Source organism: Abramis brama (assembly GCF_963993115.1).
Source record: "Abramis brama genome assembly, chromosome: 2".
Taxonomy (NCBI): domain Eukaryota; kingdom Metazoa; phylum Chordata; class Actinopteri; order Cypriniformes; family Leuciscidae; genus Abramis; species Abramis brama.
In genome coordinates, this window is record NC_139964.1 from 8186848 (window position 1) to 8214282 (window position 27435).

Here is a 27435-nt window from a genome sequence, read left to right on the forward strand (position 1 = left end):
ATGCTAGAATATGGTAAATCAAGGTAAACTAAGATAAAATCATGGTAAACTATGTAAATCATGCTAGAATCATAGTAAATAATACTAAAATATGGTAAATTGTTGTGGGAGGGGCCTATTTTACTAAAATGGCTATAACTCAAGAAGTAAATGAGATATCTTCACCAAACTCAGTACACCTGTGTATGGGTTCAATTTGAGGTCACAGTAAACAATTTTATGGAGATCAGACCATAGGTGGCACTATAGCTGTTAAAAAGCTTTAAAACCATATATTTCCCATGGTAAACTGCCTGTATTGGCTGTAAATGGTCTTTTCCATCTATTATGTCAGTGGTTACACATGCTTGCTAAATAAATCTTAATAACTTTTGATGCTTTTGTGCTTAAATGCCTTAACTGCTTGAACCCCGATAAATGCTGCTTGCAGCTTTAATTTTTATTATTATTAGAATCAAATATTTAACTTAATTTGAGTGTTGCTATGAGAAACACTTTATTTTTATTTTTACTTTACAAAACATTGCTTACCCTGTTCTAATTTATCCTAAATCCATTCATCATTAAATTGATCAAACCATGTAAAAGCTGGATGTATCCTGTGTTTTGTTTAAAATTGTTGTTTTGACGTTGTGCAGTGCTGCATATTTAGCAGGACGTCTGGGCAAAGTTCTGCAAGAGAAACAACAAAAGGATCTTGAAAAGGAACCAAAGGCTCTAAGAGAGAAGCAGGAGATACGGGATCAAGACATATTGTGTGTCCAAATTGCTGCTCTGTGCTATAATTTAGGTGAGTGCCAGAAACATCCACTTTTAGTGGAAAATATATACTAAAAATGATCTGTGGCCGTGGCTGTGCTGATACGCAGGGAAGGAGAGCAGAGGCTGCTTTTTTAATGGATATCAATGGAGAAGAGGCTTCACTACACTGAATAAACCGCTTTTGTGAAGAAACAGCTCATTTACTGAATCGACTGCCTGTCCACTAATCTTCAACATGTTTTATGCTAAACAATACTTTTGTTGGGAACGATATGTAGATGTTACTATGATAAAAAGGTTATTTTATAAGAGAAGGCAAAGGGAATGTCACGACAGGTAAGACTCATTTACGACATTACCATCATATTTAATAGTAATATTGAGTGATATTGTATGTTGTCTAAAGAAAGTAAAAAATATATTTTGGCTTTCAGTTTCAACCAGTAATGATAAGACTTTTATATTATAACTTTTAACTTTTACTATTATAACTGCATGCATGCATATGACTCTGATATTATGCATTTTGATGAATAAAGAGAAAATTAACAATTTAATTACAAATATTGTGTTATATTGTTTAATTAATAAAAAATAAAACATGGTGTTCTTTCTATCGCTGCCAGGTTAATCTCGCACTTTAATGATATATGACTGCTGTGTGCCTAAGGATGATTATATAACGCTTTTTAATGAATGATGGTAAAATAAAATACATATTATTTTAATGAATTAAATATGTATTAAATTACAACTAAGTTTTTAGTGTAATCTTAAATGTAGTTGTTTTCTTTTTTGCGGTCTGCAGTGACGAGTACTTTGCAGCTAATAGAGATATTAACGCTTTTTTTTTTTTCGCAGTAAAGCACATTCCACAAACAATGCAGTGCTACTGTACCTTTACTAGCGATATAACCCCAAGTATAGAACAGTTACTGCACTGAACTGTGGGCACTGACATTACACAATAGGCTGAGGTGCGTCACCTGATTAAAGTTAGCCGTTACTCTTTCTCCATTGGTAAGAGATGAAGGGTACGTTTACACGACAACGATATGCTTAAAACGGAGAAGCTTTTCCCCATTCACACAGATCCACGAAAATGACTAAAAATGCTGTATTCTGCTGCCAGGCCACTAGATGGCGATGAATCACTATAGACTGAACACATAATGCGCATGTGCATGACGTCATCATCTTCAAAGATTCAGGTTTTTGTTGTTTACACGGAGACCGTTTTCAAAAACGTGCACTTTGAAACCCGTTTTCAAAATTTTGCATTTTCAGGCTCCCAAAACTAGCCTGGTCTTACCAGACTCTCGTACATTTCATTTGTACAGAGAGTCTGGCCACTCTCCATTGACAAGCGTTAACTTCCTTGAAGGCGGGTACTCTGTTGAAGTTTTGAGCTATTGGATCTGCCCAGAGTCACTCTGGATCTGCCATAACCAATCGCTAACATTTAGCTGTGACGTATGTCTACAACTCAAACTAGCGCACCTCAACGTCATTGTTCTCAGCCACTCCCTCTGTTCGCTGATTGGACCGGTAAACAAATGACCGGAGAAAATCCAAGAATATACCGCAAACCCAGACGGAGTACTGAAGGAAAGTAAAAATTGAGCGGAAGTACGTAGGAGGGCGGAGCCAGGCTAACCCAAAACGCTGTTGTCGTGTAAACGAACGGCCAAAACACATAAAGGGTTTTACGTTTTTAGTTGAAAACGGTGTTGTGTAAACAGACCCACAGACCCTCTCATCTCCTTATAAGGATTGCTAATGTGACGTCATCATGACGTATTCCCAGTGGTGAACGCAAAGCATTTTGGGAATCCGCGGCACAAACATAAGGCGCCAAACTTCATTGCATGGAGGGAAGAACGCAGTGTTCAAGATGCCTGCATTTTGTAGGATTATATTCTGTTTTTCATGCTAATTTTTCATTATTTTCATGCCAGAACACTTGCCTGCTATGCCAGCCTGGCCAAACATACCCATAATTCTTTGCGTTCTGAAGAGGTTGCCGCCCATTTGGTCACATGTCTTAAGGCGGGCGTACACGGTGCGAGTTCGGACCAGGATCGGACACTCGGGAGGTCGTGAGATATTGCACACGTTGCGAGTCAGTTTAACTGATAATCGCGTCAAAGCAGCTAGTACACGCACAACTGTCCTGCACGAATTTTATCCCGAGCCGGCAGAGAGAGAGAGAGAGAGAGAGAGAGGTGTGTGACAGTTTATGCGCACGCTGTATGGTGTGAGAGAGAGAGAGAGAGAGCTGTGTGTGTGTGTGACAGTTTATGCGCACAGGTTGCTGCCACTGAGGTATAGCCCCACGTGGTTGTGTATGATTAGCAATAGGGGACAGCTGGTGAAAATCGGGCCGACTCCCCGAATTTTTTAAACATGTTTAAAAATGATCGGGAGGTCTGGGAGGTGCTCATAACGTGCTCGGCTCGGCTCGTAATTCCCCTCACACGCTGCGAGCCGCGACCATGCGAGCATCACCGATTCCACTCGATTTCTCCCGCGTGAAAAAAATCATCTGCGAGCTCGTAAAAACAGCAAAAATCGCACCGTGTACGCCCGGCTTTAGCGATCTCTATTATAAGACAATCTCTGGTTTAGCTCCAACCCTGATAAAACTCACCTGCCAGTAATCCTGAAGACAATGATTAGCTTGTTCAGGTGTGTTTGATTAGGGTTGGAGCTAAACTCTGCAGGTCTGTGGCCCTCCAGGACCGAGTTTGCCCATCCCTGCTTTAAAGAGATTGAGAGACCATTTAATTTGATCCACTTAATCACATCATATATGTTGCTAAATACTTTTTACATGAAATAAGATGTGATGAATGTCTAATGAAGACAATACAATTTTACTGTTATGTTTTTTTCTTTAAGGACATGGTCCGTTCTCTTACGTGTTTAAGGACAGGTTCATCCCTAAAGTCAGGCATGGTAAGTTCTCACTCTACTGATTCCAATGTTTGTGGTCAGTCGGGTGTTCAGCTGGCCATAATCTATTTGAAAATAAAATGAATACACAGCAAAATCCCCAGTGTTAAACGATCATCCCTCAGTGTACATATGTGTCCACACTACATGGTGTTAAAGTAAATGAGATAATGAAGTGATTAATTAAGTGATGATTGAGCATTAGTGATGAACACCTGCTGTTAACAAGCAGAATCACTGAAGGAAAGAGAAACACAGGAACAACAACTGACTTCAAACCATTACATAGTATTACACTTATTATTAACCAGTTTGACTTTATTTCTGTTAGACATCTACAGAACTTCTTATTGAGAATTAAGAGAGGTTTAGATGTTGATGTTTATTGGATTGTTTCGTTTTAAGTCAGCATGATGGAGATTAGTGTTTGCTTTAGTTGGACTCTTGACTTTTGACATTTTAATGTTAGTATTTTTTCCTGCTGCTCCAACTTTGTGTTTGTAAAACACATTTGTTATGGTGAGAGAAACTATGATCTGGTCATAATTAGGGATGGGAAAATGAAATCCTTTGATTGTTTCAGGGAATAGATTCAAAGCGTTGAGAGTGTTGAAAACAGCGCCATCTGGTGTTTAGTAAAAAAAAAAAAAAAAAAGCAGCCACCACGCATTCCCTAGATAGTTTCATGTTACATGCACAAATAAAAACCTAACTATGTGTGTGTTGAATTTCTCTCTGTGATAAATTAATTTAACCATTTAACTCTGGCATTTAATGCCAGTATGAATATCAATATGATGTAATAGTAGTAATAATAATGTACACATTCTTCATATTACTTGTATGATGCGGAATTTAGAAATGCAATTGAATAAGTGTGAATGAAAACTTAGATATCTCTGTGTTTCTATAGTACAGTGTAGCTCTGTTTCTTTGGTTGTGCATGATGTGTTAAAAAAAAAAAACATTGTAACTCATTACTGTAGTTTCACAGTGGTGGTAATGTATCACATTTGATACAGAATTAAACTATGTATGAGATTTAGGTAACGACCAGGCTATATTATGATTTTGTCAACATAATCAACATAATCGCTATCATTCACAAATTGTGTGTGTGCAAAAGGATGACTAACAAAAACACAGTTCAAGCAGCAAGAGAGAAACTAGTGTTAAAAAGTCAAGGAGTCCAGAACCCAACTAAAGCAAGCACTGATCTCTGTAATGGTAACTTCAAACCAAACATTTTCAATTGAACATCTCAATAACAACTTCTGTAGATGTGTGACAGAAAGAAAGTCATACTTGTAAGTGTAATAATGTGTAATGGCTGGAAGTCAGTTGTCAGTGTTTCTCTATTTTCTGTTCTAACAGCAGGTGTTCATCACTAATGCTCAACAATCACTTACATATTCCCTTAATTATCTCACTGCAACACTGTCTCAATGTTACTTTTACTCTTTGTAGTGTGGATTTCCTGTGGGGTTGAAAGGGTTAACAGTGTAAGATAAAAAGACACACCCACAAAATGTATTTTAACAGTAATAAACTGTAAGTTATAAAACAGGTTTATACTGGCAACCAGGGACGTGCACAGACATTTTGAGGGGCAGGGGCTCAAGTGAAATAAAGGGCACTTCTCATAACTACGTATTTTTTTTTCTTTTTATAAACAAAAAAGTATATATATTAACGCAACTCTGACTTCCTTTTTAAAAAATTATTTTAAAAAGTTCATTAATTTTATCTTCCTCAAACTCACGCAATTGTTTCATTTTTAAAAGATGTCTACAAAATAATCAGTTCACACAGAAACCATGGTCTCCTTAGTATTCACTAGGTTTATAGAGCAGCAAAGGAAACCATTCCACAATGTGCATGTTTTGAAAACATTTTCTATGCTACTAGTTTCAAGTATATGAAGAGTTCAGATGCAAAAGCCTCTAAGTGCCATCTGAAATTTTCTTCTAAAATTAGCTTTTTTTTCAAGCTCGTATATTTAAGTTCAGTAATTTAACTTAAATGACAATTAATAGGTACTTTTCATTGCCAGTAATGTGAAATAAGTGAACATAAACATACAAGATTGATAAAAATGATCATTATAGAAGGAAATTTCAGATGGCACTTAGAGGCTTTTTCATCTGAACTCTTCATATTTAGAATAACCTAAATAACTGCATCAAGCAGAGGGGCGTGTTTTACTAATAATTTGTTTATTTTTGCACAAGGCACTACATCGTTTTAATTATTTTGGTGTTATCAGAATACATAACACTTTAAAATTAAACTTACCAAAATAATTGAGTAAAATTTCAATAAAAGCCAATGTCATGTATGTAGGCTATTTGTGGTTGTATGGAATACTATTTTATAAAGGTTTAGAGGAAATAAAAAAAGTAAAATTACTCATAAATAAAAAGTTAATTTATAAATATTGTTATTTTTAATGTTTAATGTTAACTTATTTCTACTCAGTTTTATTTATTAATGTAGGCTACCAGATGCAGTTACTCAGATTTACTACATTTTTTAGAGTGTATCCTCCATCTGTTTGCATCTGTAGATTTCTTCTAAATTCACCAATTTAGATTTCTAAATTTCAGGGGGAAAGACTCTTGATGTAAGTCATTAACGGAGGACGTTCTGTATGCAAATTGGGCGTCAACTAGTTAAAATGCGCACATTTGCATCTAATTGACAGGGCAATGCAGGTAAATAGGATAAACAAAATAACTAAAGCATATCACCTGGTGGTGAAATATGCTTATTTTATTAACTTATTTTATTACATGGCTTGGTTGAATTCCAATGTAGAATGCGGTCTGTTATTTCTTGATAACAGACCGCTGTGCGGAGTATGAGTATAACCAGAGCCCGTCTACGGAGAGCCTGTCCACTCCCTATTAAGCCCTATTGTACCGAATTTTGGTTGTAGTACCACCAGAGTTCCACTGGGGGCGCTCGCCATGAGTGCAAAATGAATGGGAGTCAATGGGGCTAGACGGCTAAATTTGTCTCTTTCACCCGATTGCCGTTGAGAAATTTCAGATGTGATTGTAGATTTTGCAAGTTCAACATGGGTTTTAGGTCGAAAGTTGAATGAACGAGTACTTATGTCGTTTTGATTTCTTACAGGTTGAGTTGTTGTTGCCCATAACACGCTAGCATTCTGCTAATGACGTCAGCATTCTGACGTCATTGACATTTTGAAAGACTTTTTTAAAGCAAATAAGTGACTCTAAAAAATCTAACACCCAGCAATGTGTAATTTCTTTGCATCTCCTTTCGAATACAACATTCAAATTACTAGACAAAAAATTATATCCTGAGAAAAGTGGATTTTGAGGGGTATACCGCCATTGACCTCCATTCATTCTGCACTCGTCCTGTGAGCGCCATCATATGGAATCAGAGTGGAACTGCAACCAGTTCAGAAGCCGGAAGTGTACTGAGAGTGAAACTTCTCGCCATATTAGACATTCTCTGGTATAACAGACCGTTGCCATGAAAAACAGAGCGTTGCTATGGACTCTAACCGTAGAGACGGAGCGTACTATTTTCTTTAGCGGAAGCAATACAATCGGGTTTAACAATCGGGGGAGAGGGAGAGGGAGCGCTTCAGAACTCCTTACCTGATATTTAGATATACTATTCTTCAATAAATATATTTGTTTGACAGGGAAGCTGTGCGCAAACAGAAATATATATTATTTTTCAAAAAAAAAAAAAAAAAAAAAGCACCCCAGAAAAAAGGGCACTTTCTCTCCAGGAATAAAAAGGGCAGGTGCTCAAGCCCCCTTTGATGTCTATGTGTGCACGTGCCTGCTGGCAACACTGTTGCAGAAGAGTAGAGCCTGTGCTTCAGTCCAGGAGAAGATCTACAAACATTGATGATATGCTGCATGTTGCTTTATTTAACAGGCGGTGACTGTGTAGTTGCTGGTCCAGTGGAAATCTTTTTATTTACAAAAGTTTTTTTAGTGGCCTCAAATGAAATAAGTTCACAGTAATATTTTGCTCACATTATTAATGCATTATACATTTTAGTTAATACATTTAAATGACAGTTGGTCAATTTAAGGCAGTCGGTTTCTGCAAGTGAAATTAGTAAAATTGCATTTTTACAGTAACATACTGTATATTACAGTAAAGAACTGTACAAATGCACAACACTGTTGCCAGTAAATTACTGGCAACAGTGTTTAACTGTGTTTATTTCATTTTCCTGTATAGTTTGAGATTGTATATTTTTCTTGCTAAATTACTAAATATAATTTAAAGCAGTAAAAAAAAAAAAATCATATCAGGCCTGAAATAAGAGAAGCTCTGTTTGACTTGACAGAAAGAAATGTTGAAACAAACTTTTTAGGCTGACTAGATAAAAAGCAGTTTTTGGAAGTTACTCCAGAAATCTATTTACTTCGTTTTATTTGTTTTGTTTGTTATTATTTAGATTTAGATCTAAATTTAGTTAGATCTAAATATTTAGTTAGATTCCTTAATATCTTAATATTCACATAATAGTTTTCACTTTCTTAGTAGTCAAAAAACGCAAAATATATAATATAATAACCCCTGTTTTTTTTTTTTTTTTTTTTTTTTTTGTCAGGTGAAACATGGAAGGTAAGCACCAAAACTATCTTGTATAACATACAATTGACCTATCGGTAACCCCCTCAAACGCAGATGAGCCAATGGCAGTTGAGTATCAGTTGCACGGGGACCCAAACTCACACAGTAAATTCCCCAGTGTTAAATCAACACTGCTCAGAGCACATATGGTCTCACTCTACAGAGTGTTAAAGTAACACTGAAGCAGTGTTAAAGTTAATGAGATAATTAAGTTATTAATTGAGTGATGATTGAACATTAGTGATGAACACCTGCTGTTAACAAGCAGAATCACTGAAGAAAAGAGAAACAAGAACTACAACTGACTTCAGTCACAGCCTTAAATTAAATCAGCTTAAAGGTTGTATCAGTGATTTCAGGCCCAAAAGAGACGCGTTTTTTGACGGCATGCTTATGGGGCGGGCAGCTAGCGGATCATTAGGAAAGATTAGATGAATGTGATCTTTTTTTTTTTTTTGGGCCTGAAATCACTGATACAACCTTTAAGAGAAAAGAAGACTTTAAATCTCTAAAGATCTCAGCAGAGGAGGATTAAACAACTCCACAAACAGCATTACCAGCTTCACTTATTACTAACCAGACTGACTTTATTTCTGTCAGACATCTATGAACAGAGGTTGTCGATGTTTTAAAAATGTTTGGTCACCATCATGTCACCAAAGCAGTCACATGATGTCGTTACAATGCCACAACAACAAAGTCGCTACACACAACAAAGTCGTTAAGTGCAGTGTTTCCTTTAGTTAGGCAGTTTGACTCTTGGCATTTTAACTGCATTTTTGGCCCTTGCAACAGTGTTAACCAGAGCGCATAATGTTTTACAACAGAACCCAAAAACAAAGTTGTTCAGATTTTCATCATAGTAAAGTAGAACAATTCACTAATCTCATCCCTGAACTAATTTGTTATTAATAAATAACATTCACCTTTGAATTCACCTTTCTTCAAAAAAGCCAAGAGTCAAACTGACCAACTACAGAAAATACTAATCACCATAATGGTGACTTTACAAAACCTATTATTTCCAATAAAACATCAACATCTACACCTCTATTAATTGTCAATAACTAGTTGGTAATAAGTGAAGCTGGTAATGCTGTTTGTGGAGTTGTTTAATCCTCCTCTGCTGAGATCTTCACAGATTTAATGTCGTCTTTTATCTTCAGTTAATTTCATCTCCGGAAGTCAGTTGTAGTTCTTGTGTTTCTCTTTTCTTCAGTGATTCTGCTTGTTATAATTAGGTGTCTTCAATGCTCAATCATCACTCAATGAATCACTTAATTATCTCATTAACTCTTAACACTACATCAGTATCAATGCACTGTGTGCATTCCTAACATCAGCTTCAGTCACCTCTCGTAATACAGACATTAGAGAATACATGAAAAGAACATTTCAGTTCGCCCCTTCACTAGCAGAAGTGAATTCGGACACACCTTAAGTGCACTTACGCATTTGTGTTTTGACCATGCGCTTAGATCGTTAAAATATGGCCCTTAATGCCTTCTTTTATCTTCAGTTGATTTCATCTAAGGCTGTGGCTGAAGTCAGTTGTAGTTCTTGGGCCTCATTTATAAAACATGCATTTTTGATCTTTGAGATTTAATCTTAGAGTGTGCGTACACTAAAATCTATGCCAAAGTTCATATTCATAAAAACAGTCTTTGACGTGGAAAGTGCTTACCACGACGTCAGGGTCTGAGCAGACGTAAACACTTTTCCTTGTGGCAGAGTCAGAGTATTGCAGGTATTTTGGAAATCTAAGTAGGAGCAATAATAATAATAGTTATTATTATTATTTGGGATGTTCATTTCAGTTAATTTTCCTGACAGATAAATCTATTCTAATTAGAGTATATAAATGTTATTTCTAAGAATTATAGAGTTGTACTGTTTCTGTAGCTATTCATACATATTTCTGTTTGTGTGTGTGTTTCATATTTTGTATAGCACGAGGTGGTGTCGGTTTCTTTGTTTCTGGACATAGTAGAGGAAAAAGGACTGAGAAGTGATCTGAAGGAGGAAGATCTCACCTTTATTAAAGAGTTAATTGAGGGGGTTGATACTGCAACTCCAGAGGTAAATAATCCAGTACACTGCCATTTCAGTGAGTGTCCAACAAGTTATATTGTACTGAAGTTATTTTTACTCTTCCAGTGGACGGAGACGGGGAGGCCTGAGGAGAAAGCTTTCCTGTATGAGATTGTGGTAAATAAATGGAACGAAATTGATGTGCGCAAATGGGACTATTTTGCAAGGTAAACTTTTTTTTTTTCTTTTTTTTTATGTTGCTTATTTATACATAATTATCACATTGTGAAGGACTTAAATGTCCATTAGCATAAATACCGGTAGTTAAATGTCATTATTGATATCACATTAAACTTTTAATTCATATAGACCTACACAATGCTGAGTAATTGAGAATTGTTTAGAAGAGAGATCACACTATCACACTCAAGTGATTTAAAAAATCTGAGCAAAATAACATGTAATTTAGTCTACTAGAAATTCTGACAAATGTTGTTTGAATCACTTTATTTATGTTTTTAAAAACAATAAGACCAAAAGTATGTGAAGTATGTGAAATCAAATATTAAATGCAACGTAATGCAACGTTCACTGAGATGTTCACTGATGATGATACTTAAAATTCGTACAGTTGGGATGTTCTTTACAAGGAAAGGAACGTTTCAACTGATGCAAATGTACCACTAATGCACATACACAGAGGGATAGTGGATTGTACCATGTGTAAGCATGAGGTATACATTACATTACAAAACAAGCAAAATGTTTTTCTACCTTACAAGGAAGTTGTAAGTCTCTCTGTGATGTATATAAGCTCAATCTTACTGTACCACCCCAGAGAAACATAGAGTTATGTCGAGGTGAGAGGAAGTGGAAACTGGGAGATGATGGGGTGAGGAAGGAGAAACACAGAGAAACACATAGACCTGGCATGAATACAACATCTTCTCAAAGTTTCTCTCCTGACATTTAAGAATAAAGATTTTTCTTAGCAAGATAACTGGTGTCCGGTCCTGTGAATCAAATAATAACAGGGAAAAGGCTTAATTCCAAGCCTACATATCCATCAGGAATAGAGTGTGTATTTAAATCCTCTCTTATTGTTTCAGAGACTGTCATTACCTCGGCATCCCAAACAGCTTTGACCATCGGTGTCTGCTGAAATCTGCTCGAGTGTGTGTGGTGGACGGGAGAAATCACATCTGCTTCAGGGACAAGGTACATGATACACTTACCACTGCTTATTTGATGGCTGATCACTTTCTGCCTGTTGGATAACACTGTGAGTGTCTCATACTGTATATAACAGCAGAATGTTGAATTTAGTCTTTCTGTGCAGTATCCTGAAACATTGTCACTGCTCATTCCAAAAGGAATTATCTTTTTAACGTTTAAACGTTTCCACTTTAGCCAAATTTAAGAATATTTCTGAATCACAATTGAAAACCTGTACATATCAATATTAATATTTGACTGCTTGTGCTATTCTTTGTCTCTCATAGGTGGCAGATAATGTTTATGACATGTTTCACACCCGATACACCCTGTATCTCCAGGCCTACCAGCACAAGATCGTCAACATCATTGAAGACAAGTTATTATTGTTTTTACTCAGTTATAATCTTTGCTTTTTATAGTTTATTATTGCTTGAGTTACAGTATGTACTGTTTCATACTTTTTTTTTTTTTTTGTTCATTAGAATCGCAAACGCCTTCTGGGAAGCTAAAGACACACTTGAGATCACACAGAGATCAGAATTCCCTTCACAAGATGACAACAAGAAAAGGATAGCAAATATAAAACAATTATCACGGAAGCGTAAGATGCCAGCATCTGTAGATGAAAAGACTGCAAAGTTCATTAAATTGACAGGTAAGTTGAAAACACGGGTAGGATTCTAAAGATCAAAATGGGGGAAAAGTTTTCAAGTTCAAGGCATCTTATTCTTACTCATACATGGTTTATTCTTATGATTTAAACATGTTTTCATTAGACCAGAAAAGTTTAAATTTTAAAGATGCAGAGCAACGTTCAGTCGAAATTGTTCTCATTCCATCAGATCACATCTTTGAGGAGATCTTGTACTCCACTGATGACGAGCTGAAAGGTGCCCGAAAAGAGCTTGAGGATGTTGTGAGGAGACGCCTGCAAAAGTGTGTGGGAGAGACCAGAATAACAGAAGATGAAGGGGGAGCTGAAGAGAAAGTCTTTGAGGTGAGTAAAATTCTAGTGTTAATAGAATTATAGAGAAACATACACAGCGACATCCCCAGTGTTAAATTAACACTCCTCAGTGTACATATGTGTCCACACTACAGAGTGTTAAAATTAACACTGAAGCAGTGTTGAAGTTAATGGGATAATTAAGTGATTAATTAAGTGATGATTGAGCATTATTGAAGATACCTGATGCTCATCAGCAGAATCATTGAAGAAAAGAGAAACAACAAGAACAGAAAAAAGAGAAACACAAGAACTACTTACTTCGAGCCATTACTCATTACTGCACTTATTAAGTGTGCTTGCTGAAAGCAGCACACTTATTGTTCTTCTTAAGTTTTAAGCACATCGCTGTCTCCTTTCCACAAGCGCTAGCTCTCCCGTGGTGTCTGTCATTGCTCTGCAACCATGAACTGCGCATTAGATTTACTACTAGATATATTTATGGAGATGAAAAATAATAAGGCGCCCTGTACAGCTATGATCAGCTGTTCGGCCGAACATTCAATGTTGTTACGCTGCAAGCTGATCAGTTGGTTCGTTGCTGCCGCGCTCTATCACTCGCACACCATAAAGAGCAAATTGTTTTTTAATGTTTCAATTTAGTGATTAAAATTACATAATTTGGAAGCGGATAATTTCTTCACAAACAGCTCATTATGACTCAATGTTAGAATGCTGCACCTACACTCGATACTGTGAATAAGATCAGCGCAACGCAGACCACTACATTGACCGCGTGAAACACATGATCTGTCTACGGCCAGGGCTCAGCGGAAGACAGAGAATGCCGGTCCAGTGCTGATTGAGGAATTAAATTCGAAAATAAAGACAGTTTGACATCTTTTTTCTCGCATCTGTGAATTTATTTTTGAATCATTTGTTCTGAGATGAAGCAAATATATTTGTGCGGGAATTTCTCGCACATTAAAAAAGCTAACATTGCGGGAATGGTTTAAATAATGCTCAATCCCCACATTCCCGCACCAAAATTGCCAACGGCCAAACAGCGTTAACCATGTTGTTGCAATTGCATCGCTTGTTCCGTCCTTGTTACAACCCTTTGTGTAAATTGACAGACAGTTTAACTCCTCCTCTAGTCACCACACTGGACGAAGGTGAATCGTTTACTTCTTTAATGATGACCAAAAGTAGGGTAAAACTGAAAACAAATATATACATAGATGAGTACTAAATCTTCACATGAGTCTGTTCACATGTTTTAAACAATACTCGTACAAATAACTTGTTATTTTACACAATGAAATGGCTATTTAAAGGTTTTTAGTCATAACTTAGCTCAGACTATTCTGTTTATACCACGACCGGAAAATTATACAACAATTTTAATAACATTATATCTCATCTTACATGAAAAATATTCATCTGCATAGATAGATGACATGTTAAAGAACATTTACATACCAACGATGCTCGTTTATAGCTTGAACGTGAGCAGAAGGACTTAGATTGGTACACGAACACAAGACGCAGCTGTCTGAAGGAATTACTGAGCGCTTCCTGATGACATCATTAAAAGAAGCCGCAGAACAAATGTGACTGAGATTTCTTTAGTATACCACAAGGGGGAGACAACGAGTAACAATACAGAACACTCCCCGTCTGGTGTCCCTGGATACCATTACTTAATATACCATACATGTCTGAAAGGGCAGTAGTAGTCTAGTCTTCAGATGGTAAAAGGAGGACCAACTCTGTAACTGGCCTGAGGAACACTTTAACCCCATCTGAGTGAACTACCTTCACTTCCACTTTGCGGACTCTACCGTCCTTGCTGGGAAACACTTCTGTGATACGCCCTACAGGCCATGTGTTTCTTTTAGCTTGATTGTCCTTAATGAGCACTACACTCCCTTTAGTGAGATTTGGCTTGTCAGACTGCCATTTTCTTCTTGTCTGCAGAGTGGACAGGTATTGTTTCCTCCATCTGTCCCAGAAGGTGTTGGCAAGACTTTGTACCTGTCTCCACTGACGTTTGTACAAATCTTTGCCATCAAAGTCGCCTGGAGGAGCAAGAGAGGGACCAGTTTTTTGTGTTAACAGAGTTGCAGGGGTGAGTATAAATGGGTCTTCAGGGTCTGTAGACACTGGTACGAGCGGTCTGGAATTTACAATGGCGGTCACTTCAGCCATCAAGGTGACAAGGACCTCATGGGTGATTTTTGAAGACCCAAGCTGTAAGAACATTGAGTCCAAGATCTTTCGTGTCAGCCCTATCATCCTTTCCCAGGCTCCGCCCATATGGGAGGCGTGAGGGGGGTTAAACTCCCACTTGCAACCTTGATCTGTAAGAAACCTCTCCACTTTACCATTGATGTTGGAAGGGATCAGTAGCTCATGACAGGCTCCGACAAAATTAGTCCCCCTGTCTGAGCGTAGTTGTTTGACCGGTCCGCGTATGGCGATGAATCTTCTCAAGGCACTGATAAAGGAAGAAGTGTCCATAGATTCGATGATTTCGATGTGGATGGCACGAATGCTTTGACAGCAGAACAAGACCGCCCATCTTTTACTGTCTGCATGACCCCCCCGTGTGCGTCGTGAAGAGACCATGGTCCAAAGACATCAAGTCCAACGTACGAAAACAGAGGATCCGTGTTGAGGCGGCAGTCAGGTAAGTCGGCCATTTTCTGAGTTTCGCAGGTGCGCCGGAGTCTACGACAGGTGACACATCTGAAGATAAGACTGTTCACACACCTTTTTCCACCCACAATCCACAAGCCGGCAGAACGAATAGCGCCCTCTGTAAAGAGACGTCCCTGATGTTGAGTCCGTTCATGATAATGGCGCACAAGAAGAGTGGCAATGTGGTGACGACCAGGAACTATTATAGGTTGCTTCTCCTCACATCTTATTCTAGCCTCTGTGATGCGTCCGCCCACTCTAATGAGACCGTTTGTGTCAATGAAAGGGCTCAGGGCTCTGATGGGACTGTCCCGTGGAAGAGGTCTTTGATCCCTGATACACTGCAGCTCTTTTGCGTAAGTCTCCTCTTGGACGGTACGTATGATTGTGTTTTGGGCGTTGGTGAGCATCTCTACCGTGTGATCTTTGGTGCAGTGATGCCATCCGTTGCAACCATCACGAGAATCCTCTGTATTCTTCCTGTGGAGGCGGACTATATGGGTAAGACATGAAATGGCACGGTTGAGTGACTTCCAGCTTGAGAAGCGGCAAAACCGTTGGGACCCCAGTAGTTTCTCCCTGGCAGCTGTACTCAGGGTAGTCACAAGGGGGCGGACATCTACGTCCTGTTCCGGCTTCACTAGGTCAAAGGTGACCTGCTTGTCGTGCGTTTGCTCAGGCTGTGACAGGAGAGCTGGACCTGTGAGCCACATGGTGTCTTTAAGGCGTGCTGCTGAGATGAATCTCGTTGCGTGATCAGCAGGATTGTTGTCCGTTGATACAAAGTGCCACTGTGTGGGGCTGGAGAACCTTCTTATCCGCTGCACTCTGTTGTTCACGAAGACATAAAATCGACGCTTTTCGTTGTGGATGTAGCCCAATACTACCTTACTATCCGTGAAGTAGCGGATGTCATCTATCTGAATGTCCAGTTCAGCAGTAATGAACTCTGCGATGTCCACTGCTAACGCGGCAGCACATAGTTCCAACCGCGGGATAGTCAACTCTGGTCGAGGAGCTAGTTTTGCTTTGCCTAGAACGAAGCTTATGTGACAACTTCCATCTTGATCAAAGAGCCTTAAGTAGGCCACAGCTGCTACTGACTTGACTGATGCATCCGAGAAAATGCAGAGTTCCCTGCGTTGGGCTGTGGGTGGGGAGACCTGTGTATAGGACCTTGGTATCTGTAGGTTTCTGAGTTCTTGGAGTGATTCTCTCCATGCTGTCCATAGCTGCTCTTTCTCAGGAGGTAGCGGTGCGTCCCAGTCGTGACAGTCAACTGTTAATTCCCGAAGTATGGTTTTCCCCTGCAACAGGATCGGGGCGACGAATCCTAAGGGGTCATACAGGCTGTTAATGGTTGACAAGACTCCACGTCGCGTAAAAGGTTTGTGTTCCTCAGACACTTGAAACATGAATGTGTCGTTCTTCAGGTCCCAACTGACACCTAAACTTCGCTGCATGGGGAGATCGTCGGCTCCCGGATCTAGATCCTTTAGGTCGCTGGCATGGTCGTCTGAGGGGAAGGCTGCCATGACTTCTGCATTGTTTGACGCGATCTTATGCAGCCTGAGGTTGGAGCGTGCCAGCATCTGCTGTGCTCTTTTGAGCAGATCGATGGCAGCTGAAGCTGAAGGTAGAGATTTTAATGCATCATCTACGTAGAAGTTCCTTTCCACGAATCTTCTGGCATCTCTTCCGAAGGTCTCCTCTCCCTCTTGCGCAGTCTTTCTCAGTCCAAAGATTGCTACGGCCGGTGAAGGACTGTTACCAAAAACATGCACGCGCATTCTATATTCTTTGATGTCTCTGTTAAAGTCATTATCTTGATACCACAGAAAACGTAAGAAGTTTCGGTGGTCTGGTCTGACAAGGAAGCAGTGGAACATCTGCTGGATGTCCGCTGTGACGGCAACAGAGTCCTGGCGGAAACGAAGGAGCACGCCTGGGAGGTTATTATTCAGGTCTGGACCAGTCAGGAGGACATCGTTAAGAGAGACGCCATCGTGCTTAGCACTTGAGTCGAAGACTGCTCTGATCTGTCCAGGTTTCTTAGGGTGATACACCCCAAAAATAGGTAGATACCAGCACTCCTCCTCTGGTTCGAGTGGGGGTGCTTCTTCTGCATGCTCATTCTGAAATATCTTTTGCATAAATGCGAAGAAATGTTCTTTCAGCTCTGGTTTCCTGTTGAAGGAGCGCTGCAGTGATCTGAAACGGTTAAGGGCTTGAGCCTTGTTGTTGGGCAGGCGACGTCTCTGTGTCTTAAAGGGTAAGGGAGCCGTCCAACTGTTATCTTTATCTTTGTAAAACCCTTGTTCCATGATGTTCAGAAACGCCACGTCTTCAAATGAAGGTGCAATTTTGTCGTCGTCTTTGGATCTCTGAAACACATCACATCCTATGTGGTCTTTGCTGTCCTTGCAGATGAGAGACCCAATGTTGTCATGTGTTTCTTTCACATAGTAGTGGTTGGGACATGGCTTGAAGAGGGATGCTCGTCCATTTTCCAGTGTGTTAGTGTAGAAGGTGTTTACTGTGTCTGGTTTGTGGACCTTACCAAGGCAGACACTGCCCACTATAACCCAGCCCAAGTCAAGCTTTTGTGCGTATGGAGAGTCGTGCGGGCCATTAATTTGTTTACGCACTTTATGGACTCTGATGATGTCTCTGCCAAGCAGCAACATTATGGGTGCCTGGGGTTGTAGAGTAGGAATCTGATTTGCGATACATTTTAGGTGCGTGTGTTGAACAGCTACCTCCGCAGTAGGGATTTCAGATCGGTTGTTGGGGATTTGGTTGCACTCTATCAGAGTAGGGAGGGAGAGAGTGACTTCTTCATCCAAAGATTGTACCTGGAAGCCATGCGCTCTTCTCCCTGACTTTTCCATTACTCCCGCACATGTCCTGAGCGAATATGGTGAACGGTCTCCTTCAACATTGAAGAGCTCGAAGAATTCAGATCTTACCAGGGACCGGTTACTCTGTTCATCCAATATGGCGTACAGCTCGACTGCTTTATCCCGTTGGCCGGTAGGGAAGACTCTGACCAAACAAATCTTAGAACAGGATCTTCCAGTCTTGTCTCCACCACAAACTTCTGTACACTTTGATGTCACTGCAACGCTTGGACCCACGCTTTCATCCTCCCCGCCATGCTCGTTTGTAAGTTTTAGGGTCTTGGTGGACCATGGAGCGGGCCCCGGGTGTAGAACCGAATGGTGCCTGTCGTCATCACACTCAGTGCATCTAACATTCCTTGTACAATTCTTCGCGAGATGAGATGTTGACGCACAACAATGGAAACAGATGCCACTTTGTTTTAGAAAGGCTTTTCTCTCCTCGAGGGGTCTCTTTCGGAACGCACGGCATTTGTAAAGGGGGTGGGGCTTCTTATGAATAGGACATGTTTTTGCTGGGTCTTCTATCTTTGTGTGTGTAGGGTCAGCTGGTGTAACTGAGGCTGATGAGATGTCAGTCTTATGGACTGATACAGGTGTACGGTAGCTCATGTTTTTATGAGTATATTTGTCTATCTTGATCTGATCTCCAGTATAAGGAACAACCATGAAACTCGGGTCGTTGCGTGTCCTTGCTTGCTGGGAGACAAAGTTGACAAAGAAAGAGAATGGAGGGAAGGCAACTCTGTAATAGGTGGTTTGCAGTCACGTGATTCTGATGACGCGCGAAATTCAGATGGAGGGCAGGAAGTGAAGAGCGGAATGGACGAGATGGCGGAAAGTCCGTACTGGACTACTTTTGACGCTATTACAAGAGAAATATACAACAAAAAATCGAAACATATGTTGGACGTGATCCTTACGTTATGAAGAGGAGCGATTTTTCAACTGAATTGAAAGATTTTGCCTGTAACGTTACGAGTCTGTCTTCAGTTACAGGGGTAACTTACAAACTCAAAGAAAAGAAGAAACAATTACTTTCACTTTACGAAGTTCAGAAACTGGTACGTTACACAAACATAGCCACATAAGTTAATTCACCTTTGACAAAGTGATCACTGCACACACAGGCATTTTCCGACGTAGGTTTGCAAGCCATTTTTTTCCGGCGTTTTTCGGTCAATTTCTTGCCTTTTTCCCCCTTATGAACAACAACTTTTGGTACTCGATAAAAACTCCTCGTGGTTTCATCGATTTGAGCAACCATAAACGACGCAAAACATAGGCATTTTGAGTTTGTTATAGTGGTTCTAAATGTAGCAAATCACTTCCTGCCCTCCATCTGCATTTCGCGCCATAGCAAACGCAGTAACGCGACGTCATATGCAAACAAGCTATTGTCTTTGTAGTTGGAGCCTTGTGTCATCCATCTTTCTTGCAAAGCAAACGGTAGCTTCTGTACAATGTTGCTTATGCCACGTGCCGTGTCTAGATATGCGAGGCCTGGGAGTTCACCTTCCGATTTTACGGCTTGTAGCTCTGTCAGCAAGTCCGCCAGCTCCCTGAGTTTCTGACTGTCCTTGTTTGAAATCCTTGGAAAGTTATCTAGTCTCCTCCATAGTGCGTCCTCGATGACTTTGGGCGCACCGTAGCACTCTTCAAGTCTCTCCCACACGATTAACAGCCCTTTTCCTGGGTCGTTGACATGTACAGCTCTCAAGCGTTTTGCATGTTCTGTTGATTCTGGCCCTAGCCACTTTACTAGCAAGTCTATTTCTTCTTTTGCGGTCAGATTAAGGCCTCTGACAGTGTTCAGGAAAGACGCTCTCCATGCCCTGTAATTTCCAGGCTTATCATCAAATTTCAACAGTCCTGTTGAAACAATCTCTCGTCTGGCAAGGAAACTTACAAAGTCTGTCACATTATTATTTTCGTTAAACGAACCTCTGAGTACCTCATCTCGTTGTTCGCTATGGACAGACCTACTAGGCGGGTAGTGACGGCCGTCATAAGCTCCTATGTGATTCCCATGATATGCTTGCTGGTGGTTATTCATAGGTGTGGCTAATGGCAGGTGATAGCTGTCGTATATTTTGTGACCCCGGAGCTCAGTGTATTTTCCGTCTCCTATTGGTGTGTGTGCGGGGTTTTTGCTTATCATGGAAGAACATTTTGGAGAATGGTGTGCTTCAATCTGTGGGTCCTCATTCCTTTCAGGCTTGATCTGCGTGGGTTGATAAGTGAGTGCTGTAGGTGTATGCGGAGGGAGTGTTTGCTGAGGTTGGGTGGTAGTGGGGGAACCTTGTAGTTGCGCCCCTGGCTTTAGACTGCGGTCTGCTATACTATGTTTTTGTACATACTCTTCAGTCATTTGCATGGCGTTGTGAGATCGCTGCTCTGACCCACCCCTTAGCTTAGGGCAATGCCCATCATTCTCGTACTCCAAAGCAGCCTCTAAAGCCTCTGCTTTAGCTAAGGCCGCAGCTGCTGTTTTTTCTGCATTCAGTTTTTCCAATGATGCCTCCAATTGTGCTTTTTGAATTTTGATTTGCATCTCTTTTTCAGCGTATGCTACTTTTGCTCTGGCTGCTTCCGCTTCTGCGCGTGCCATGGCTGCAGCTGCACTAGATCTGCTAGAGCGGCTGGATGTGTGGGAAGCTTGAGATCTGGTTTTCCATGAGCCGACTGATTGTGTATCCTCTTGAGACATTGTGTGTGCTGGCTACCTTTATTCCAGCGGTACAGCGTGCAGGGGTCCAGATCTGCTGTAGATCAGCTCGTTTAGGAGTCGTTGTTTTACTGTTCCGTCCTTGTTACAACCCTTTGTGTAAATTGACAGACAGTTTAACTCCTCCTCTAGTCACCACACTGGACGAAGGTGAATCGTTTACTTCTTTAATGATGACCAAAAGTAGGGTAAAACTGAAAACAAATATATACATAGATGAGTACTAAATCTTCACATGAGTCTGTTCACATGTTTTAAACAATACTCGTACAAATAACTTGTTATTTTACACAATGAAATGGCTATTTAAAGGTTTTTAGTCATAACTTAGCTCAGACTATTCTGTTTATACCACGACCGGAAAATTATACAACAATTTTAATAACATTATATCTCATCTTACATGAAAAATATTCATCTGCATAGATAGATGACATGTTAAAGAACATTTACATACCAACGATGCTCGTTTATAGCTTGAACGTGAGCAGAAGGACTTAGATTGGTACACGAACACAAGACGCAGCTGTCTGAAGGAATTACTGAGCGCTTCCTGATGACATCATTAAAAGAAGCCGCAGAACAAATGTGACTGAGATTTCTTTAGTATACCACAAGGGGGAGACAACGAGTAACAATACAGAACATCGCTAGAGTAAGCTAATAGTGAAACTGATAGCGTTTTTCATTTAATTACAATATGAGGACTGACGGTAGGCTATAAAAATCAGCGTTTCTATGTAGGTGATGACAACCATCTTGACAGCAGCAATCAAAGCATCACTAATTACGGTAGACCTTAATTTGAGATAGTAAATTTGTTCCTAATCAAAGGAACACTCAACCACAGAACAGCTGGGTGAGTTTTGTATTGGCTTATTGGATACAGTAAATTAAGACTGTCAACTTCTTTTCAATAGGCTACTATTTCATCAGCCAAAACACTCCCACTCTCTGCTGTATATTCATAACCAATTATTTCAAAACCAACAACCAAGCCACATAAACAATGTCATTGGCACTAGTCTACATTGCAGACATGTCTCTTAATGCACATAAGTTTTCACCTTTTTGCACAATCTTGAAAAAAGTACTATTGTTGAAATTCTCAGATCAAGCAAACTTCAACGCACCCTTATCCACTACCTGCTAACGTTAGTGAACCGCACCCGAGCAAGCACACTTTGCAGTTCCCCCGGAAATGCATTTTTCTAGTTCATTTTACCAGTTTGACTTTATTTCTGTCATATATCTACACACGTTCTTATTTAGATTTAACAGAAGTGTAGATGGTAATGTTTTATGGAATATTTCGTTTCATGTCACCATTATGGACATCGGTGTTTGCTTTAGTTTGGCTCTTGACCCTTTCGTTTTTAACATTAGTATTTCTCTGGCTGCTCCAACTCTGTGTGTATAAAGCACATTTGTTGTGGCAAGAGAAACTATGACCTGGGCTGTGTTTCCCAAAAGCATCATAAGCCTAATTTGATCGTATAGATAATTTGTTGCAGTTGATCTACAATCAAGTTAGGCTTAAGATGCTTTTGTGAAATGCAGCCCTGGTTTAGCCTGGCAAGCCAGACCTACATCAAGATGTTAGGTCTGGCAACTCACCATAGACATGGCTCAATCCGAGGGGCGGGATAAACGACTGTCTTTCAAATTCCCTCTGCACGCAATAGGACAGCGCTTCAACCAACCAGAGCGTTTTCCCAATGGTGGAGCTAACGTTAGTTGATAGATTCAACTTTTACCATATCTGGCCGGCAAAACTACGAACACATCTTCCTTTTTTAAGAATGACTTAAGTGCCGTTCTTTGCTCTTTTCTCAAAGAAAAACGTAACTCCAAGTCCTCCAGAGTCGTGGCCAAAGCCGATTCGACAGACTGTTCTCCAGCAGCCATTATTTGTTTCCAAGTAGCAGGGAACCGTCGCAACTCTGTCATTATGTTAAGCCCGCCCCGCCTACTCTATACACAATGTGATTGGCCTGACCCAATTTAGGTTATTACAGCTCTGAAAGTCAAAGGAGAGTTGCTAGACTACCCTGGCTGCAAAATAAATTTTGCTGCCGCTAGGGTGCGTCTAGATTTCTAGGCTAGCCCTGGTTATGTTTAGGTGATGAAATTATTAGTGACCTGATTCACTGATCTCACCCAGCATTATAAACTGATTATACAAATGCTTTATTAATTTTTCTCTACAGTAGCTAATTCTAGCAGTGCTTTAATAATCTGAAGGTTTTAAAATCACACACAGACATCAATAATCTACATATGAATCTCAACAATGGTGACAATCAAACAAATGCTTAATGTTGCAGTGCATGATGGGAGCCACCAATCAAAATGCATCCATGGCTCACATCATGCATTGCAGCATGAATAAATGATGCAGCTGAATTGTCCTGTAATTTTCATTGTTTTTTCCTGTTTGCTTTTATTTTGCTATTGGTTTATGATGACTTTAGTTTTGTGATGTTCAGAGTTGATCTGTTTGTCACTAGTTTGTTTATTGTCACCATTGTTGAGATTCATATGCTGATTCTTGATGTCTGTGTGTTTAAACACAATAACTTCTTTGCTCAAAGTATTTTCAAAATTGTTCATATTGCTGTTAGATCTCAAACTGTAGAATCTCAGAGCTACAATCACCAATACTAAAACGAGAAGCATATAGTCAAAGATTTAGACTCTGAATGACATCAGTGAATCAGGACACTACATGATGATAATGTCATCATAAAAACATATAGTGGGCAGGTCATGTTTTCTCTTGCAGTAACAAATGTGCTTTATAAACACAACGTTGGAACGGTCAGAAAAAACAATCGTCAAAAGATTAAAAGGGTCAAGAGCCCAACTAAAGCAAACACTGACCACCATAATGGTGGCGTGAAACGAAAAATTGCATAAAACATTACCATCTAAACTTCTGTTGAATCTCAAGTAGATGTACGACAGAAATAAAGTCAAACTGATAATATTAAGTGCAATAATGGCTTGGCATAATAATGGTAATGTCACAAAGTTAGTTGTAGTTCTTGTGTTTCTCTTTTTTCTGTTATTGTTTTTTCTCTTTCCTTCAATGATTCTTATTAACATTAGGTGTCACCACTAATGGCCAATCATCACTTAATTAATCACTTAATTATCTCATCAACTTCAACACTGCTTCAGTGTTAACTTAATTATCTCATTAACTTCAACACTGCTTCAGTGTTAATTTTAACACCCTGTAGTGTGGACACATATGTACACTGAGGAGTGTTAATTTAACACTGGGGATTTTGCTGTGTACCATTATTTTATAACTAAATATTAACTTCCCCTAAATGTTAGGGTAAAAATTGTCATTGTCATTTTTGCAAATTCGATGTATTCCATTCCCAGATAACACTCATATTTTAACACTTTAACACTCTTGAGTCTGGAGCCATATAAACTCCCAGGAGAGTTCATTTAACACTGGAGCTTTTGCTGTGTGAAACTGGTTTATTTGTTTTGGTTGAATGTAAAAATATTAATTTTAGGATAATTGACCTTAATTAACTGAATTGTTTTGGACAAAATTAAGACTGTTCACCTTATTCAACTAAACGGCATTGGATTAACCTTATGTAATAACCTTAAGTTAATTGAAATAAATAATGTTACATAAACCCAACGTAACCTAGTTACATGGAACCTGTTGACATAAAAAAAGTTAATTAAAGCCAACATAGCATTTTTTTAGAGTGGTCTCTTTTTCTGTTCTCTTCTTTCCTTCAATGATTCTTCTTGTTAACAGGCTTATTAAGGCTGAGATTACTTCATATTTAATATACACAGATTTTGTAGCTCAGATACGGTCCAGTTGTGGTTTATTTCTTTGCTCTTGGCTGAGTGGCCCAGATCTGGCAAACAGGAGTGAGCCGCCCAAGGTCCGTCATTCCACACTGCATGTGGGCCAGATCATCTTTCCACGGGTGCCAGATGTGGGCCGGATCTGGGCCGACACAATGTTGCTATCTGGGTTATCACTCCATTAAACTGAATTAATTGGCTGTTCCAATTTGCTAATAATATATTGATCCAGTATGCTGGTAGATGCACCAACAAATCATATTGCATTTGATTTGCCATTTCCTAATTTCATAACCTGTACAATCAATGAAAACGTGCAGGTAACAGAACAATAAGAAATTTCTGTTTTGTTTATTTGCTGAAGGAAATGCACAGATAATGATATACTCTCACGTAGATAATTTGTTCTTATTTGTTTGACTTTAATGCTCAATTCTCCAGCGTAACTGGAACAATGCAGTGGATGAATGGAACAAACTTCACCCGACTGTGTTCTTGGATAAGAAGGATTTCAGCACTGAAGTAAGTTGTGTTCAGAATTTCCAAAATTTCCACTCTTTTGATTTTTCTTCAACACGTTTTAGTGACTGTAACACTGTAATCTCCTCTCACACAGGTAATTACACTGGATTATAATAAGAATGGTAAAAACCCCATCAACAGTGTCTACTTCTACAAGAAGAAGAAACCCACTAATGGCTACAAGATTAAGAAATACGAGGTACTCATACCAACTGGCATTTCAAAATATTACAGAATTACATATAATCTTCATTAGCATATCATTAGATTAGGTGTTAGAATTACAAATTCATTCCTCTTGTATCGGCAGGTATCCAGTCTTCTGCCGGAGAAGTTCACTGAACATGTTGGTAGGGTTTACTACACAAAGAACTCTGATGAGGAGGAGAAGGACGCTAAGGAGTGCTTCAAATGGTGGCGCCTCGGCAAGGTGTGTGTTTATAGTTTATTCATCATTCATGCAGAATTTCCACACACAGACAAGTCACACAAACTCTGCATAATAACCATGTAAATAGTCAAGATTTTTTAATAATGCACAACAAAATCACTGTTGTTAAATGAACACTCAGCCACATGTGTTTAAAACTACCACTGAAGCAGTGTAGGATCTACTCTTCATAGTGTTAAACGTGTTGATTGTTCACACAGTTAATTAAATGAATTAGGTTCACTTTACAATTGATGCTTTGCCTTTAGTGGTGACACTTGTTGTTAATAAGCTATTTCAACAACTTTCATGATTTCTTTGGGTGTGTGTGTGCAGAGATTTGATAACCTTGTCTGATTCAACAAGGAAAAAGTTTATCTCAACCTCTCTCTTTTCTCTCTCCTTCAAGTGTGTGATTCAGGTCTACGATAAAGAAGAGTTTAAAGGGAACAACTACTTTATCACAGGGGACTATCCACCTTTGGCCCGCTGCGGTATAGAAGTGGTTCGCTCCTGTAAGGTGATCAGAGGCGTCTGGCAGCTCTATGAGGGTCGTGACTACAACGAGCCCCATTACCTACTGAAGGAGGGGGAGTATCCCAATCCTGCAGCGTGGGATGCCACCAACCCTGCGCAGTCTCTGAAAAGTGTTCCATTTAAGATCCAGCTCTATGGAGAGGAGGATTTTGAAGACCCAATGCATGAGACCACAGTTGACTGTTCTTCTGTAGAGGACCAGTTTGCTATGAATGCAGTTCGCTCCTGTAAGGTGATCAGAGGCGTCTGGAAGCTCTATGAGGGTCATGACTACAATGAGCCCCATTACCTACTGAATCGGGGGGAATATCGCAATCCTGCAGCGTGGGACGGCACCAACATGGTTCCTGCGCAGTCTCTTAATCGTGTGACATCATTTAAGATCCAGCTCTACGACCAGGAGGATTGTCAAGGCTCAATGCATGAGACCATGGTTGACTGTACTTCTGTTGAGGTCCAGTTTGGTATAAAAGTGGTTCGCTCCTGTAGAGTGATCAAAGGCATCTGGCAGCTCTATGAGGATCCTCACTACACCGAGCCCCATTACCTACTGAAGGAGGGGGAGTATCGCAATCCTGCAGCGTGGAACGCCACCAACCCTGCGCAGTCTCTGAAACGTGTGACAGAGTAAAGTCTGACCCTTATTAATCTTTAAATTAGGGCTGTCAATTTCAAGCATTAACTTAATATAATTATCATTTTAACAACACAACCAATTATTTACTTTGTGGCAGTTTTTTTTTTTTGGAGGTTTCAATTTTCCTAATTTAGATGAAAAAAGTGTGTCAGGATAAAATCTTAAGTTATACAGGGTTGGAATGACATGAGGGCGAATAAATTGTTAATTACTTGGCATATCATGCAATCCAGTTGGTTAAAATGGACTAACAACCCTACTCTTAACTGCTGAAGCCATGGCACATGTCTATGTCAGATTATTTTGTGAATAGACCTTATTACACAGATGCTGATGACAAAAAAAAAGCAATGAAAAGAAAAATCTGAAAATATTTTATTAATTTGTTTACATATACAGTAGGATATTTAGGCATAATGGCTGATTTATATTATTGTCCGAGTAGCTATATTTACTGGTTGTTGTTATGTCACACAGTGTGGTGTTGTTGCATATAGGCACTAGTTAGGGGTTAACTGTAGGTGATGTTTAAGAGCTATGCTATGACACGTTTGTTTGATGTTTGATTAATCAGTCCATATT

General features: G+C 39.5%; 1 protein-coding gene across 1 annotated transcript; it reads left to right on the plus strand.

The window, feature by feature from the left end:
- LOC311069849 (deoxynucleoside triphosphate triphosphohydrolase SAMHD1-like) lies at nt 1-27191 on the plus strand (the record flags this gene model as incomplete). The annotated part of the gene is made up of 14 exons (XM_084093335.1): nt 1-23; nt 639-790; nt 3664-3720; nt 8330-8343; nt 10303-10431; nt 10510-10610; nt 11493-11601; nt 11886-11977; nt 12084-12256; nt 12444-12598; nt 25169-25249; nt 25344-25448; nt 25560-25679; nt 26089-27191. The coding sequence occupies 14 exons, from the start codon at nt 1-3 to the stop codon at nt 26845-26847; spliced, it is 2070 nt and encodes a 689-aa protein (XP_083949461.1). The 3' UTR covers nt 26848-27191.
- Between the last annotated feature and the right edge of the window lie 244 nt (nt 27192-27435).